This window comes from Podarcis melisellensis (genome assembly GCF_964234715.1).
Source record: "Podarcis melisellensis genome assembly, chromosome: 10".
Lineage (NCBI taxonomy): Eukaryota > Metazoa > Chordata > Lepidosauria > Squamata > Lacertidae > Podarcis > Podarcis melisellensis.
In genome coordinates this window covers 60430297-60448883 of record NC_138542.1, presented here as the reverse complement: position 1 = coordinate 60448883, position 18587 = coordinate 60430297, and the positions used below count along the sequence as shown (strand labels likewise).

The window sequence follows — 18587 nt, the reverse complement described above, 5'->3', positions numbered from 1 at the left end:
AGAAGCACAAGACCAACAGCAGAGAGGCACTTGGACTGGCAGATCTTCCCTGAGCTAACTTTCTCAGGAAGGAAGCTGGGAGCTGAGGCAAATAGCTGTGATAAGAGATCAAGTTCTAGACCATATTAAAGAAGTTAAAAAAAAAAACTTTAGGAAGGGGTAGGGAAAAAATTGGAAGTGGGAACCAAATGTGGACCGAGCATGCTCAGTGGCTACATATTGCTGACACTGGGGGTCGGGGGAGAGACAGAGGAGCGAATGGAATGTCTGAAATCCCCTTCGCTTCACACTGCAACATTTTGTTGCAGTCCCCACCAGATGCATTTTCTTTCTAAATGAAAACCGAAGATCCTCTGGGATAGAAATAAAGTTAAATAATGTGCACAGGTTCGTTTCTGTGCAGTGTGTGAACCGATCCTTTTAAAAATCTCCTGTGTATGTGTATTTCTTTCTGCCAGGTGGCATTTTTCTTCTACTCGCCGCCTCCCTTTAGCTCTGTGCAGCATCCCATTTTTTATTGAAATCCCATCAGTGAGCACTATTGCCCTGTCACCTTCCTGAATGGAAATCATTAATCGGTGTTGGATTGATCTAGGTTTTACTACTTTTTTTAAAATCCCTATATTTTGTCAGGGGCAGATGGGTTTTATTTCTTCAGATCCTTGTCCAAGCAGAAAACCAAGAAAGGTAGCGAATGATAAAAGAGTTGGCTTGCTGTGTGTGTGTTCACGCATGTTTTTAAAAAATGAAGTGGTTTTTTCCCCCCTCAAAAGAAATGCTGCAAAAGCAAAAAAAAGATATTGTCAACATTTTGAAACGATCAAAGGATTCTTGCAGCAGTTCTTTGGAATAATGAACTCATTAGCATTGGATCAGACGATTGGGAATTTCTGTAGTGTGCTTTTGAGCCTGTTCCTCTGTGTTTTTTCCCCTTTGTGACTTGCATGATGTGTTGACATTTTACTGTCTCTCTCTCCCCCCCCCCTTTCATTCCATACTAATACCTTCCTTAGTCAAATTATTTACATGAAGAAGAAGAGTTTGGATTTGATATCCCGCCTTTCACTCCCTTTAAGGAGTCTCAAAGCGGCTAACATTCTCCTTTCCCTTCCTCCCCCACAACAAACACTCTGTGAGGTGAGTGGGGCTGAAAGACTTCAGAGAAGTGTGACTGGCCCAAGGTCACCCAGCAGCTGCATGTGGAGGAGCGGAGACGCGAACCCGGTTCCCCAGTTTACGAGACAACCGCTCTTAACCACTACACCACACTGGCTCTCTTTTTCTCTCCACGCTCCCCATTTGCTTAACCTGTAAAAATGATGGGTGCATTCACAGAATCACAGAACTAGAGGCATGGAAGGGAACCGAAGGATCATTTAGTCCAACCCTCTGCAATGCAGGAAGCACAGCTAAAGAATCTCTGACAGATGGCCATCAAACCCCTGTTTAATAACTTCTAATGACAGAGAATCCAACACCATCCATTCCACAGTTGAATAGTTCTTACCATCACAAATTTTTCCTAACGTTTAGTTGGAGTCTCCCTTATTTTATTTTCTTAAATATATTTTTATTAATGATTTCTTAGTTCCACTGGTTCAGCTCCAACCTTCTGAGAGGCAGAATTATCCTCCATCTATTCTGCTCCTCTAGTGTCTGCAATAGGGGTTAGTTTGCGTTTTAATGAGAAACCACCTAATTTACGCTTCTCGAACCAATATGCGAACTGAACATATCCTTTGAAGGGTGCTCTTCTTCTCCAAACACATTATATTAGAGGAAAATGTGTGTGTGTGTGTGTGTGTATTGTGTATGCTAGTGACAAATGACACTGCAACGCATAAGATTTGAAAGTCATCCCAACAGTGAAGAAAGGGAAAAATTACCTCCACCCACTAAAATGGTTGCTTTCCAATTCTGGAATGGAAGGCAAATGCAACAATGGTTTGCCAGTTCTGATATCGTGGCAAATTATGTTCACCACTTGGCAAGAAATGGAGAGGGCACAGGTATGTGTGGAGAAGAATTGGTAATTGGCAAGAGTGAAGGAGGTTGTGTTAGCAGGTGTAGTGTGTGTGGAATTTGTGTGGGAATTGAGTGTGTGGAAGTGTGTTGAATGAGTGGGGTGAATTTTATGGTTTTCGATATTTCATCTGTTTTCTTCTATGTTGTTGTGTTACAATCTTTTATAATGAAAAGTGGTACATTAACACTTTAGACAATATAATGCTTTTTAAATTAGAAAAATGAACTCAGTTGTGCATAATGATGCCATCTCATCCAAAATTAATAATTGGCACCCATGTAACCATTCCTTAAACTCATCCCTAGCTCTCTATTCATTCAATCTGATCAATATTGCCTAAATCAAAGTTGTTTTTATGTCAGTGTTTCCCAACCGGTGTTCCGCGGCACACTAGTGTGCCGCGAGATGTTGCCTGGTGTGCCGCGAGCGAGTCCAAAAAAGGTTGGGAAACACTGGTTTCTCTTTCAAAAAGGAAACGTGGGTTAAAGCGGCGACGCCGCCTCCCACTCACTTTCCTGCTCTGGCTTCCCTAACAGTTTTCCGAGTTGCGTCACTGGATCCAGCCCCCTTTTCCACATGTGACACGGGGCTGGAGGGAGGGAAAGAGGGCTTTACGTCGCGCACAAAGGCAGCCTCCTAGACCTAGAAGCGCTCTGGGCCGGCGCCGTTTCACCGAAGGCGCCGGAGGACCCCCACCCTCAGCTCCTTCAGAAAGGAAGCCCCACCCCTCGGCTCCCTACGCCGCCAGGCAGCTCAGCTGACTGACGAGGACGTTCTGCGGCGGCGGCCGCCGCACAACCACCGCAGTTGCTGGCAGCGTCCGCAGCGCAATAAGTAACAGCGCCTGGTGCTGCCAACTCTTTCTCTCTCTCTCCCGCCCCGCCCCCAAGCTCTCGCGCGCCCCGCGTCAACATCGCCGCGCGCAGCTTCCCGAGCTTGAGGCCAGCTGCTGCACGCACGCGCCGGCTCGTAATCGGCTCCGGTTGTTGCCTTTCTCCGCCGAGGTCGGTGGACCCCGAGCCTAGGCTTCCTTCCCGCACCCCGCTTTCCGAAGACCGCACACCAGTTGGGCCAGTACATATTCCCCTCCCGTGACTGGAGCGGAATAGCCCTTTCTCTTCTTCCCCAACCCTTGTCGTTGGAGGAGTCCCTCAGTCCCTCGCTTTGCTGCCTCCTCCCCCCCCCACCCCCAAAGCTTGGAGGTTCCCCGGCAAGGGGGAGGGGAAAAAAATTGAAAGTTACACTTTCGTGCGTCCCTCCCGGCGTGACGCTGCGCGCTGACGTCACGGGGCTGTAATGGTGGTGTGCCTCGAGATTTTTTTCATCAAACAAGTGTGCCTTTGCCCAAAAAAGGTTGGGAAACACTGTTTTATGTAATGATCATTAACGTTCACAGACCTCCACGCTGTGTGATCTGGAAAATTGTTTGGACTGAAACCACGTCTATTGACCAGTTTCTTTTAAAAATATGAGCAGAGAGTCCCAGAAGTATCACATAGTTGTTCCACTCTTGGGGTTTGCAGTGAATTCTGACTTCTACTCACTTTCCTATATTGAAGAGAATTGCAGTCCTTGCTGTGCTTTGAATCAACCCTCCTCCTTCATCTTCTGGTGTTTATCACATTGTATGTAAGCAAAGCAGATGGAGATGTATTTGAAGGCTACTAATCTCAGGATAAATGGCACTTTAAACATACCCTGTGCAAAGAGTAAGCTGGAATGTGAAAATGAAGATGGTAAATCTCTCTCTCTCTCTCTCTCTCTTTTTTTTTTTTTAAAAAAACAGAGCAAAGGAAGAATTATGCCCGCGATAGTGCCAGCAGCATATCTGAAACATCGCAGTACCACGTGGAGGTAAGAATTCTATAGATTTATTTGTATTATTTCATTCACAATATTTATTAACCTAATTTTCACTTGCGGGATTTGATGGAAATAGCTGCTCCAATGCTGGACAGGTCTGAAGATTAACCGTCAAGACTTAAATTACTTGTACATTTACATGCCTCCCTAACATAAATACAGACTGTGCTGTTTAATGGAAGGATTGTTTCAACTTGGACTAGGGGAGGTCAGGGTTGAAGGCACTGATTAACCACAACCCGGCTGCAAGGACGGAAAAAGCGAGAAGAATTCTGTGCGCTAACCTGAACTCTCGAGGGAGAAAAGTTAATTAAATGTGTTGCTGTTGGTTGCTTTTGTCTTACTAACTTTCAGCCTGCCTCCCTTCCGTTTTAGAGAGACTAGTAAGAAAAGGGAAGACGAATCATATTGTTGATTGATTGATTTGTGAGCAGAAACAGCCTTAAACTGGACACTTAAGACCTAAGGACCATTCGCCCTTGTAGAACTCACAACAGCCATATCACCCCTGCTAAGCCACTGAGAAAGCCTTGCTCCAGGCACCTCTTCAGTTGGTGGTTAAGGTCATGGTGACGTGAGCAAGGCTTTCTCTGTGGTGATGCCACAGTTAGGAAACACACTCCCTTTGTTTAAATTAATGCCTGAAGTATGCCACATTTTGCAGAACCCATTGTGTTTTCTGATCAGTTTCATCCAACGTAATGTTTTCTAACCTTGCAGTTCTTCTGTAACGAATGGGGCGTAGGTTGGGCTGGAAGCTGCCATTCAAAAACATTCCTTAAGGCAGAAATAAGCCTTGTTGCATTTAGCACCTCAGATGTCAACCTCTGCAAGAACTTCGAAAGAGAGAGCTGGAGCAAGTGAACAGGGGTGGCTTTGGAAAACCCTGATTTAGTGCACTGTGGAGGAATCTCAGAGTCTTTTTAATGAGGCTGCCATCCTGTCAATGATTCTGAGTTAACCCCTTAGCTTAACTCTAAGCCTCTGGTGCACGCCTTTGGTCAAGGAAGTAAGTGTAGAGGCTCATGAGTGTGTGGAAAGCCAAGCAGAGGTGCAGTGGAAAATGAATTAAGCTCTTCTTTGCTCACCTTGGGCTGAGTGGCTGCACAAATAGTAATGAGTTCATTGTAAATGTTACTTCCCACACACTTCAAATTAAACCCCAGTGAGTTTCCAGGCACACTCTAAAGAGCTGGTTTTGACCTTTAAAACTCTGAAAAGCCTGTGCCCTGATTGTTTGAAGGAACGCTGCCTCTCTTTCTTCTTCTGCCCTCCGACAGAGGCAATGGAGGAGGCCCTGTTGAGGGTGGCTCCACGGTCTGGGAAATAGATGCATGGAACCAGGTCCAGGGCCTTTTCAGTTGTGGCTCCTGATTTTTGAGATTCCCTCCCAAAGGAGGCTTGCTTGGCCACCTTAGCCCTTGATTCTAGGAGGGCTTAATAATTTTGGATGGCTTCTATGGATTATAGTCATTCATCATGTGTTGAAGCTGATTTACTGGTTGCTTTCAGTTGTTCTACTAAACAGTTTGTTGATACGCATAAGTTGTTCAACTCCAGATGCTAGCTGTAAACCTGTTTTTTCCCCTACACTTGGCTTTTTAAATGTAGACACTGTATTAAAAAGCCCGGCAGAAACAGGCACACACAAACGAGCTCAAGGTGACTTAGATGGTTCTCGCCCTCTCCATATTATCTGCACAATAACCCTGTGAAGTAGGTTGGACTGAGAGTTGGTGACTGGCTCAAGTTTACCCTCCGAGCATCATGGTCAAGTGGGTATTTGAACCCTGGTCTCCCAGGTCCTAGTGCAGTGCCCTAACCACTGTGCCACACTGCCTGTTTAGCTGGCACCTACATTGCAGATCTTAGGAAATTGTCTGTCTGATACAGTATTTTGTTCTAATGTTTTACTGTTTTCCTTATCTGCTGTTGCAACCTGCCCCGGGCCCTTAGGGCAAAGGGCGGGTTACCTTTTTTGTATTTTAAAGTAAAACAGAAACGTTATTCATTTGTGTGTGTATCTGCCCCCCCCCCAAATCTAGGTAACCTAGGAACGAGAGCTAAATATCCTAACTCAATAGCCAATAGATGCATCTCCATATGGAGTGACAAACTGGATATGCAAAGACATAAAGATGAAATAACATGTGCAGTTGCACAAAACAAATATTTCCCGAAGCCCATGTCTGCAGCCAGACACGTTTAAACTCATCAGTCATCTTCAGTAACAGAGAGATGAGTAGAAGCAATTGTAAACAAGAAGCAATTGTTGTTGTTTAAAAGAAAGAAATGTTTTAAATTGCGCATGTAAGCCATTTCAGAAACACCATTGTGGTTCTGGGTGAAATGGGTTTTTAAAAGAAGACCTCTGCCCTGAGTGTTCCCCTAGCCCATGGGTCAGCAAACTAAAGCCTGGGGGCCAGATCCGGCCCAATTGCCTTCTGAATATGGCCCACAGACGGTCCAGGAATCGCTGCGTGGATCAGTGTGGGGATTCTGATCATTCGTGCTGTGCCATTTCCCTCCCCCCCCATACACCATGGCGGCGCCTTATCCCTCCCTCCTCCTGGCTTCTCCCTGCCCTGCCTAGAGGAGGAAGGGGGCTGGGCTTTGTTGAGCTGCGGTTGGCTGAGCACCATTTTAAGCAGCCCCTCTCTGGAGCCAGCCCTTTTGCACTGCTCATCATCCCTCCACTGCCTCCGCCACCAGCCCCTGCTGCTCGCAAGGCACAGGTAAGCAGTCACCGGGGCTCATCCGGTACTGTGGAGAAGAGAGGGGAGAGTCAGTGGGTCCCCCCCAGATATAGTCTGCCCCCCACAAGGTCTGAGGGACAGTGGACCGGCCCCCTGCGGAAAAAGTTTGCTGACCCCTGCCCTAGCCCCTCTTTAAAACCACATCCATTTTTTATCTGTTTTCCTCGTCTCCCTTAGCACTTGACCACTTTTGTCTTGGATCGGAAAGAGGCCATGATCACGGTGGATGACGGCATAAGGAAACTGAAGCTGCTGGATGCCAAAGGCAAAGTGTGGACACAAGATATGATTCTCCAAGTGGATGACAAAGCTGTCAGCCTGGTGGACTTGGAATCAAAGGTACCGTGAAAAGCCTTTTAAGCGTTGTGCCTTCGTATTTTCAAAGTTGCTGGGGAAGAGAGAAATTGTCTTGGGTCTAGGGGGAAACTGCTTTCTTTTTCAGGGTTTTGTATCATTTTTTAATAACTGCTTTACGGTCCTCTCTGTGTGAGCAATAGTTTGTAACTCACGGAGCTTCTCAAGCTTCCACGCAATTGAGTTCTGTGATTCAGTGGCTTTGAGTAATAATTTGAAGATTTGCCATCAAATCTTCTTTTGCAGAATGAGCTGGAGAATTTCCCCCTGAGCACAATCCAACACTGCCATGCTGTGATGAGCTCCTGCAGCTACGACTCCATCCTTGCCTTAGTTTGCAAAGAGCCAGCCCAAAGCAAAGCAGATCTCCACCTTTTCCAGTGCGATGAAGTTAAGGTAAGACAAAAGACAGAAACCGAGGATGCTTGGCCTTTTAACTTTGCTTTGCTCAGGGCTTATCCACACCCACCTTTCCTCTGCTCTTTGGTTTTTCTTTGCTCAATAGATTTTATTAAGGTTCGAAAGAAATATACAAAGGTTAATATCAGATATCCAATGTCTTTGTATCACAGATAAAAGAAACCAATCTAAATAGAAACAGAAACCAAAAGGAGGGGTGGCGAGAAAAAGGAAAGGAAAAAAGAGAACTTCCGATTCTTCGTCTGTCAGATATATATAAAAAAATATTCAAAGCATCCACTCCAAGACCACACCTAACAATTCCACTCTCTGTAAACCAATATTGTATCCAGTCCTCAAACCCAGATATCATAAGTTCATGTTCTTTTTCATGCAACAAATCTGGGGAGAGGTCTTTGGGAAGGCTGCAATTGGCCCCTGAGCCTCAGGTTCCCCACACTTGAAGACCTAGAGGCTTAAATATGCTTTTAATTAGGAATGCAAGAAGAGTCCTGCTGGATCAGACCCCAAGGCCCATGTAGTCCAACATCCTGTTCTCACAGTTGCCAACCGGATACCTATGGGAAGCCCACAAGAACAGCTATTTTATTGCTGATGCAGAGTGAAATATGTTAAACCTTGTGACTTGGGTTTTCTGATTTGATTTTTGAACTGCCTCGAGCAGGGTGTGGTTGTTGTTTTGCTCTGAAAGGTGGTGTAAAGTAGTAAATTGATTACCTAATTTATTATATGACTAAGACCCACCTAAAGGGACACAGGTGGTGCTGTGGGTTAAAGCCTCAGCGCCTAGGACTTGCTGATCGAAAGGTCGGCGGTTCGAATCCCTGCTGCGGGGTGCGCTCCCGCTGCTCGGTCCCAGCGCCTGCCAACCTAGCAGTTCGAAAGCACCTCCGGGTGCAAGTAGATAAATAGGGACCGCTTACCAGCGGGAAGGTAAACGGCGTTTCCGTGTGCGGCTCTGGCTCGCCAGAGCAGCGATGTCACACTGGCCATGTGACCCGGAAGTGTCTCCGGACAGCGCTGGCCCCTGGCCTCTTAAGTGAGATGGGCGCACAACCCCAGAGTCTGTCAAGACTGGCCCGTACGGGCAGGGGTACCTTTACCTTTACCTTTAAGACCCACCTAAGACAACATTCTGTTTCCAACAGACATCAACCTCCGTTGCCCTCCAGATGTTGGGCCACATCTCCCATCAGCCCCAAGCAGCATGGCCAGTGGTCAGGGGCAGTGAGATTTGTAGTCCAGCAACACCTGGAAGGCACCAGATTTCTTAGCTATGCATCAAACTATGGTTTTTCAGACTGAGATTGAGTCCAAACAGGGCCAAAGTGTGAAGTGACCTTTAGCTGAGCCGCTCAGTCCACCTGCAGGCAGAGCTCATTTTCCTGCCGCAGTAATGTTTTCACCTGCTTGGCCCTCAGGGTATCCATGTAAATTGCTTGGATAGTTTACTCTGCCACACTGAATCAACTGGACATATATTGGAGGTGACATTCTGTTTTCTCCTGAATAAGATGCTTTTACAAAATACTGAAGGTATTTTTTTTTCTTGTTTGGGGATGGAATGCTTGTTCTGCAGCCTTTGTCCGTAGCTGGATTTCTATTTCATTTTTTAATTTCTTGTGAACAAACTTGATCCAAGTGTCCCCAAACTCAAAGGAACGTTGGTGAATGTTGGCAGCCACGGAAGTGTGTTTGTCAGAATTTACCTGTGAACACCCCAAAACTGAGGAACAGATGGTGACTGTCAAACATTCCCCAGTGTACGTCTTGAGCGGTTGGATATTCACAGAAGATTTCCACAGCTGTCAACATTCATTAAATTTGAGTCATTCCCTGTACTAGACAGATTAAAATATATAACTCCTTTCCTTTAAGCCTTAGTGTTGTATCCAGCTAAATTCTACTCACAGGAGACTCAGTGAAATTAAGAAAGTAAGAAGAGCTCGTTAGAGCATACTAATAACCCATCAAGTCCACCATCTTGGTCTTGTAGTGGCCAACCAGGTGCCTGTCAGAAGCCCATGAGCGGGACCTGATGAATTAATCCTAGATCGGTCATCTCCCATCAATTTCAGTAGGTCTACTTTGAATAAGGCTAGTACTGGAACATATTCACAGGAACTTCATTTGCCTTTCCCGTCCCTGCTCTTTATATCCTATTTCTATGTATCACAAAGTATGACCTGTTGAAGATCTGACGCTTTTGGAACAGTTCCAGTGATAGTAACAGTATGATGTCTGGTTGGCCCATGTGGCTGCCTAGCAGAATCTGTTTTCCCAAGACAATGGAAGTGGGCTCCAAGAATATGTCAGAGCTGCAGTGTTTTAGGAGATCGTAATCGTGAGTGTAAGCAGGCAACTTCCGAACTATCCACCAAAGCAGTAATTGTAGCCGTTTAAATTTGTTTCCTGCCCCTTAGCTTCCTTGCAAACTCAAGAATAGCCTTTCTGGTTATATCAAAGGTCCTCTCTGTGGTTATAAACAATAAACAAAACACCAAAAGGTGCATGACCAAATTGTACAATTTTCACATAAATCTTTAGATCCAAAATAAAGATCCAAAAAGTGAACAGCAACAATGCCTCCAGGCAATACCTGGTTTTCAGCATTGCAATGTATCACCAGATAAACATCATGATGTACTGATAGCTCACGATATCTGAAATAAAGATGGGGCTATGTAGAGGCACTGGCTGGTTTCATTGTGATTTGTGATTTTTGCATATCACGCACACCATGATCCGTGATATATTGGCAGGTCACAATTCCCGAAACCGATATCACGATGCGGACTTCAAACTAGTTTTGGATGATACATGGCTGAGCCCTACTCATGAACAGTTCGCGTCAGACAATGTGACAGGCTCAGTCAGTACCTCTGCAGTGAATTAATGCCCAAGAATTCCTGAGTTGGCTGGCTGATGTACTTCGAAAACGACTGCCAGAGCCTGTTACGAGGAAATCAGGGAGACGACGATCAGAGCCGTCTTTCAGAGTCTTGCTTTGACAGGGCAGCAGAGACTGATCAGCCCTGAGCTAAAAGTGACTTTTAAGACCGTGACGCTCCTGCCTGACTGGAGGAGAATGTGATAGTTTTGGCTTGCAAAGAGAAGTGCAAAGAGCACTGACTAATATTGGCAACTTTACCCTTGTACGGTTTTTAAAGAGCAGCTGTTCTGTATTTACTTTGAAGTGGAAGATTTGCTGTGTGCCGAATACCCTTTTTAAATTTTTTTTTTGCTGGTGTGCCAATAACCTCGAAACAGAGTCTGGCTCGCTGCCAGCCAACATCCCTAAAGATTATTGACTCCCACCTATTACGGCTGTCCTGAGGTGGTTGGCATGTGAGCAGATTTAAGCTGCAAACAGCAATCTGTATCTCATAGGTGCAATCGAGCTCTGTAATGAGGTTGGCACCCGTCTATCTCAGGAGACAATGGAGGAGAGCACCTTTGGAGGTGAAGTTGGAATGGCTGGAGAGTTACAGCGCCTGCTGTGGCTGTAGAGACCAATGTAAGAGGGAAGAGAAACACACAAAAAAATAGAATGGTAGATTTGGAAGGGAACCCGTGTAGTCAGCCCTTCGTAATGCAGGAACCACAGCCTCTGAGTAAAGCGAAGTCGAATGGCAATATAATCAGGACGAACTCAGAAATATCATTCGCTGGAGGTGTTTGCTCTGCCACAGATGGAAGCAGGATTAAGTACTAGATATGTCCTCAGATCTACTAGGGCTCGTACACAGTGGCGTAGCGTGGGTTGTCAGCACCCGGGGCAAGGCAAGTAATTTGTGCCCCCTAAGCCGATAGGGGCAGAGAGCTGCGAGTGCGAGCGTGCCCCCCCAGGTGTTGCGCCCGGTGTGGCCGGCCCCCCTGCATCCCCCACGCTATGCCACTGCTCGTACATCCTCACAACACCCTTCAGGGATGTGGTAGAGCCTGTTTGGCTTAAGGCAGGGATGGGGAATCTTGTCGGAATCTTCGTTACGAATGAGCTAATAAAGCTCATCTTCCTCCGGTCGAGTCCTCCGCAATCGCCTCCGATGTGATTGACGACCTGAGCCTCTGATAAGGCTCTAGGCACATCCCAGTCAGCAGAGTATCAAAGCAGCAGAAGTGATGAGATTTATGGCTACATTGCTATGTTTTATTTTCTAGCTACGCAGACAGAAAAGTAATACACCCTCTCTCTGTGAGAGCAGAGAGCAACTGAAAAAAAACAAAGGAACAGGAAACCAGTAACGTCACATCCGTCTCCTGTCTTCCATGAGACTTCCAACAGCCTGGAATGTCTCTGGAATGTAAATGGAGTCTTGTGACTCCAAAGCACTGCACAGTGGCCAACAGAAACTAACAAATCTGTCATGTGTTCAGCTACAGGTCTCATCACCACTGACCATTGGCTATACTAGGTGGAGCTGATGGAGAGTTATGTCTCTCCAGATGTTGATGGACTCAGAAGGTCCCCATCCCTGATAGAGGGTTCTCTACTTACAGTGTGTTTGATAGCCTGTGAATTTCCAACACCCCAAAGTGATGGCTGAATCAAACTTGGCAGTGATCCTGGGATGAGGCTTCAACATTCCCCATAACTCTTTGCTTCTTACAGGGACTAGCAGAACTTGGATAAATAGTGCAAACCACATTCTAGATGTGCTTAATTTGTGTGATTTATGCATCTGCCCTGAGACCTGCGGGTATAGGGCGGTATGCAAATTTAATAAAATAACCATTCTTCTTATCTTGCTGCTGAATTTGGGTTGCTCTCTGGGCAGAATGTTGCTTTGCTCAGCATCTTCTTAACACAGCCCTGCTTTTAAGATCTTACGCTATTTGGTATTGAATTTTCTGTTTTCACTTGTTGAACTGCTTCTGCCCAGGCAAACTTGATCCACGAAGACATTGAAAGTGCAATCAGCGACAGCAAAGGGGGGAAGCCAAAGAGGAGACTCGAAACACTCAGGTAAGGCATACGTTTTGATTTGCAAATAATACCCTATATACTTCCTAACAGTGAACTCAAGTGCGGAGCACCGATAGAAGTGGGGTCAAAATGCAGCAGAAATGAGAGAAGATGGGTAACTTGTCAGTGTGCTTGCAGCATCCTTGGGGTTTAGTCCAAGGCAAACTTCCTGAAAGGAGGTAGACAGGAACTTTGCACAAATACAGATAGGTAGCCGTGTTGGTCTGCCATAGTCAAAACAAAAAAAAATTCCTTCCAGTAGCACCTTAAAGACCAACTAAGTTAGTTCTTGGTGTGAGCTTTCGTGTGCATGCACACTTCTTCAGATACACCCTGAAGAAGTGTGCATGCACACGAAAGCTCATACCAAGAACTAACTTAGTTGGTCTTTAAGGTGCTACTGGAAGGATTTTTTTTTGTTTTGCACAAATAAATATATATGGGGTTATTATGTGCTCCACATGGGTTGTTCCACTGCTACAGCAGGGATTTTTATTTCCTCTTCTCCCTTCTGAGCCCTAGAAATCTGTCCTACAGGGTCCTTCAGCCCATCAGAGCTGATTATGAGGTTGGAGGGGGTGTAAGGCTACAAGGGATAGGTGAGGAAGAAAAAGTTCTGTTGTGTGCACATATATCTGTGTTGGTTATGGCCCACAGTGTAGTAGTTGTTGTTTAGTCATTTAGTCGTGACCCCATGGACTAGAGCACAACAGGCACTCCTGTCTTCCGCTGCTTCCCTCAGATCCTTCATGGATCACTGCCTTGCCATGGCAAAGGGGCTTGAATAACTCAGAGAAGCTATGAGCTATGCCATGCAGGGCCACCCAAGACGGACAAGTCATAGTGGAGAGTTTTGACTAAACATGATCCACCTGGAGCTGGAACTGGCAAGCCACTCCAGTATCCCTGTCAAGAAAACTCCATGGACAAAAACAACAGGCACAGTGTAGTACTCTTTACTAAAAATTATTAAACGCTTTCACTTACTTTGCCTTCGCTGTTCAGCAGGGAAGCTTTTGCTTCTTACAGATTATGGTACGCAGGAACAGAAATGTGTGAGATTAAGCAGTAGTGTTTTGTTGCGGGACTCACACGTGTAGAAATGTTTGCAACCTTGAGCATTCTTTGGGGTTTTTTGGGATGGCCCACTTCCTCGTGGGCACTTAGTCTCTTTCCACAATAGCTCCTTTGAAAAAACATCACACCCTGCCTGCACATTGGGAAGGGGGGCACTTTCCCCACCTATTAGTGAAATATCTTCTTTTATAGATGCTGATAAATTATCTTAAGTTCTCTGGAAAAGTGTGTCAGCTCTTACTCAAAAATACATACGTTTATTTTAGCGGTGTGTTATTTTGCTTTTAGACTTGCCCCTGCTGTACAAAAACGATGATATTACTTTGGTTTTGATATGCAGGATATTCAGCCTTATTGAAAGGCTCCTCCTTAGATTCAGATGTATAATTTATTGATTTTGCTTTGTGCTGCTTCCTAGGGAGAGCCGGAGATGGCATGCAGCTGAGAGTTCAGAGTTTGTACTCTCTCTCTCTTGCTATTCTAATAAACCACGGGGGAAAGAGATTTCATTTTCTCAGCATTTCGCTTTTGATTTGCTATGTCTCCCACCTAGGATGCTTTCCAAAGTGGACGGTGCCATTCCTCCGCCTCCGAGAGCACCAGCTCCCGTCCCTCCAGGTACTGTCACTCAGGTGGACGTCAGAAGCCGGGTAGCAGCCTGGTCCGCTTGGGCAGCTGAACAAGGAGACTGTGAGTGTTGCGGAAACCGTGAGATAACCTTGCAAGGCAGAGACTGGCAACGTTCTGTGCCAAGGCTGTCGGTTGCATGGCCTTGGGCTGTACGTGGCCTGTTGACCTTGCCTGTGACAAATCTCCTCTCAGGGTATAGGCGAGGCTGTCCGAACTCCACACACGAAACTGCCACATTAGTTTGGATGACTTATCAAGAAGAGCTAAATTCTGCTTTGTATTGTTTATTCTGGGTTCTTTAATTTTTTTGAGGGGGCGGGATTTTAGGCCACAGTGTTTTGCACATGTACCAGGGAAGAAGCTTTGTTGAACATTGATTTCTGTGTAAAAATGCATACGGTTGCTTTGCTGTGGTTTTTCTTGCCATGGAGAAGGGCAACTAGCTAATCTGAGCAGTGAAGTCCCAATCTCTGAAAATCTTATCCAACCACTCAGTTGGCTCCTAAGATTTCAACAACCACAGTTCGTTGCCCAAAGCAGGAACAAGCTCACAGGTGATCCAAGTCACTACTGGTTGCTTCTCTTAGGCAACAACCACACCAGACATTTAAAGCACTATGATGCTGCTTTAGTAGGAGTAGGAGTAGTAATTGTTGTTGTTGTTGTTGTTGTTGTTGTTGTTGTATGCCTCCCATCTAACTGGGTTGCCCCAAGTACTTTGGGTGGCTTCCAGCAAAATATAAAAACACAACAAATCATCAAACATTAAAAGCTTCCTTATACAGGACTGCCTTCAGATGTCTTCTATAAGTCATATAGTTAGACAGTCATGGCTTCCCCCAAAGTATTCTGAGAGCTGCATGTTAAGAGTGCTGAGAGTTGTTCAGAAATCCTTATTTCTCTCAAGAGCTATAATCCCTATAACGGTTTGACAATCATTCCCTCTTGACAAGGAAGCCTGGAATCTGTAGCCCTGTGAGGAGAACAGGGATCTCCTAACAACTCCCCTCACCATTAGCAAACTACCGTTTCCGGAGTTCTTCGGGGGAAGCCATGATGTGGTATCATAATGTTCTAAAAGTTTGCTGTGAATGCAGCCTTCCTTTCCTATCATGACTTATTTCACAACACGTGACACACATCATTTGTGATGGACTAAGAAATAGTCCTTCTGTTTCAGGTATTGTGGGCTGCATATTGTGGGTTGCAAGTCACAGGACTTTGAAAACACTCTAGGTTCCTGTCCAAGTTGAGTGGATCAATTGGTATGTTTCCTTCCTTAGTTGAGAAATCTAGACAGTACCACGAGCACGAAGAAACGTCTGAAATGATGGCAGCCAAGATCGACAGAGATGTTGTAAGTGGAAGAAGTGTGTGTGTGTGTGTGTGTTCTCACCATGTTGCTCAAATCTGGTGAGATGTGGGATGTTAGCTGCTTTGTGAGGTGGGAAGACGGTTAACGGGTGCAAGGCCTCTTTGCTTCAAGATTGCCACGAATAGCATCTTCTGGCCATCAAATGCCTGCATATTTTAAAAAATTCATCCTCCGCAGGGAGGGCGTTCCATGAATGTATGCCGCTGCCAAGAAGGCCCTGTCATGGGTGTCGGCACCCACCAAGTGACCCCCAGTGGCAGCTGTAGAGCTAACCTTTCTTCCCTTCCTTGCTCAGAACGAGCCCTTTGAAGGTTCTCAGCCTTTCGAGTGATGTCATTGTCCTTCTGAGGGAGATGGCACACCTGCATGGCCAAGTCAACCAGTGCAGAGATCTTTCTATGCTTCTTCTCTGTGCCACCTTTAGGCCTGCAGTCATTCCCCATCCCTTTTCATTCCAACAGAGCCCTGGTCAGCAGTGGGAGATGGGTTGCCCTTCCACGTGATCTTGAGGATGGAGAGACCCAGACAGCGTTTCGTTTCCGTTTCGTTTCTCTTAGCCAAATTTTCAACAGTAGGCACACAAAGTATGAGGGGAAAGCTCCTATCCGTAGCCCTGAAGTGGGTGTGCACCACAGAGTCCTGATGGGCTGGCACTTCCTGCCACAAGCCCAGCGCGTGTTTGAGGATACCAGTCTGCCTTTCACATTTTAATTTTTGCATGTTTACTAGAGCATCTTGCTGCCTAAAGGGTGAAGGAGCAGTACCTTGGAGCTGGTTGCCTAGCAACCACGAGGCATTTGTCTTTCACTTTCTCAGATCTAGAAACTGACTGGATTGGACTTTCAGCAGAGGCCAGGAAGAGTGTGACAAAGGGCATGAAGAGAATTTTCCAGAGCTACCGGGTAGCAAGGGCAAGATACACATAGGCCTTAGACCAACCTTGGGTTCCCCAGCTGTTGTTGGACTACAGCCACCATCTTCCCTAGCCCAATTGTCAGGGCTGATGTGAGTTGTGGTTCAAGGACACCTGGGGCCCCAGCATTGACGAAGGCTGCCTGGGAACTAACATCAGGGCCTGCTTTCCAGCTCTGAATGCCACAAGTCCATGAACCACCCTGAGATTTTTTGACAAACAGTATACAAACCTAATAAATAAAATTTAAGAAGTTTGGAGCACCTGCTCTTGGGCTCTCCGGTGCTGCACAAGACTGCTCTGTGTTGTGCACACAGTTTGTGCAGAGCAAACATAAGAAAAGCCTTGCTGGATCAGGCCATCCTGTCCTCACAGTGGTCTGTGGGAAGCATTCTGCCCACCTGGGTTCGCCAGCAGCTGGTTTTCAGAGGCACACTGACTGTCTCGATCTGCAGGCCCAAGGGAGGGCCTGTGAGGGTGGTTTGATGCAGGGATGCCAAAGGAAGACGCTAAAAATATCAGAATGGCCAGTTCTATTCTTTATTAAAGAAAGGTGTAATCTCACAGCCTTCAGAGCCCCGCTGCCTTTACAGACTCAGGGTCAAAGCACCAAGCAGTCATCACGACTTGTCCACACCAGGGAACGCATTTCGGCAATAACAACAATTTATTATTTAGATGCCACTCATCTGACTTTGTTGCCCCCAGCCACCCTGGGCGGCTTCCAACAAATTAAAACACAGTAAGACATCAAACATTAAAAACTTGCCTATACAGGGCTGCCTTCAGAAAGCCAGATAGTTGTTTATTTCCTTGGCATTCTGCCTGGTTCCCTGTGATAGGGTTGCCATATTTCAAAAAGTGGAAATCCAGACACAAAAGTTGTTGAGCGTATTTGTTGCCATACGCCCAGACATTTATACTGATTTCAGGAAATTCCACCCTGATTCCAACAGGTGGATCCCAGATATGTCCAGGAAATTCTGAACGTATGGCAGCCCTACCTGTAACCTTGTTTCTTGCAGCGAGGGAGCCACCAGAAGGGCCTCAGAGCTAGATCTTAGTGTCTGGGCTGAAAATTGTGTATACATTTTGTAGTTATACAAAGGCAAGCTATCTCATCTGGCTTCATTAGCCCAATTAGCTCACCCCTAGCTTGGAAGCCCCTTCCCAACTCTCTTCCATCTCCTAGATAAGGAGGCAGCTGACAGGAATCAGTGTGAAAAGTCTCCTCTCTCTCAACTAGCTAAGTGTCGCAAGCCCACAGATAAACATAGCATCAGAGCAAGCCAATTGGCATACAGTCATGCCTCTTGCCACATTCGGTTCAGGTTACGTTCCTTCAGGATACATCCCACGGTGACCCGGAAGTAACAGAACTTCTGGGTTTCGCTGCTCGCGCATGCACAGACGCTCAAAATGACTTCATGCGCAGAAGCGGCGAATTGCGGCACGCACAGATGCAGGTTGCATTCTGCTCATGTTGCGAAAGAGGCTCCGGAATGGATCCCGTTTGCAACCAGAGCTACCACTGTATATTAAAGCAAGTATATTAAGATATGTGGGCTGATTCTTGCAGCGACTAACAATTGATCCCAGAGTTATATGGACAGGTCAAGATGCCGCTTCTTGAACATCGCCACCATTTGTTTCTGGCAGTGGAGGTGGAATATGACCATCGTGGCTTCCTTGAATTTGTCTTACCCTCTTTTAAAGCCTTTCAAGTTGGCGGCCGTCTCATGAACCGAGACTGTGGCTCGGGATGTACGCCAATTTTGCAACTGCGCATTGCAAAGGAAGACTGGTTGTCGTGGAAAAGCTAGTTTGCTGTCAATGGTCAGCAGAGTCAAGGTTTGCAGAGAACCGCAGGACTTCCCAGAACACAGCCCAGATACTCTTTTTTTATCACTTAGTATATTCGTGGCGGCATCGGTGGTGGTTGGTCCCCTTGGAACTGGCAGGGCAGAAAACAGGGGAGGCCCACGGGAGGGAGAACCTATAGCAGGCATAACCAGAGGCAATGACTTGCGGAACCAACTAATTATTGTTAATTTCTCCCTGCTGAATTCTGTGGAAGTGCAACTGAGACAAAGGAAGGGGAAGCAGAGAGGCATTGCCCCCCCACCCCCAGGCTGCTTGTAAATATGGAGGCTGGCAGGGACATTTGTCCTAATGGTCCAGGGTGGTGTGTGTGGTTATATTTTCAT

General features: G+C 46.2%; 1 protein-coding gene across 1 annotated transcript in view; it reads left to right on the top strand.

Moving 5' to 3' along the window:
* The window catches only part of EPS8 (EGFR pathway substrate 8, signaling adaptor), a 143245-nt gene that overhangs the window by 88914 nt on the left and 35744 nt on the right, over positions 1-18587 (top strand). Inside the window, 6 exon segments of the mRNA XM_081926942.1 lie at positions 3813-3880; positions 6823-6984; positions 7246-7395; positions 12303-12385; positions 14016-14152; positions 15376-15449. Coding sequence (XP_081783068.1) covers positions 3813-3880; positions 6823-6984; positions 7246-7395; positions 12303-12385; positions 14016-14152; positions 15376-15449 — 674 coding nt within the window.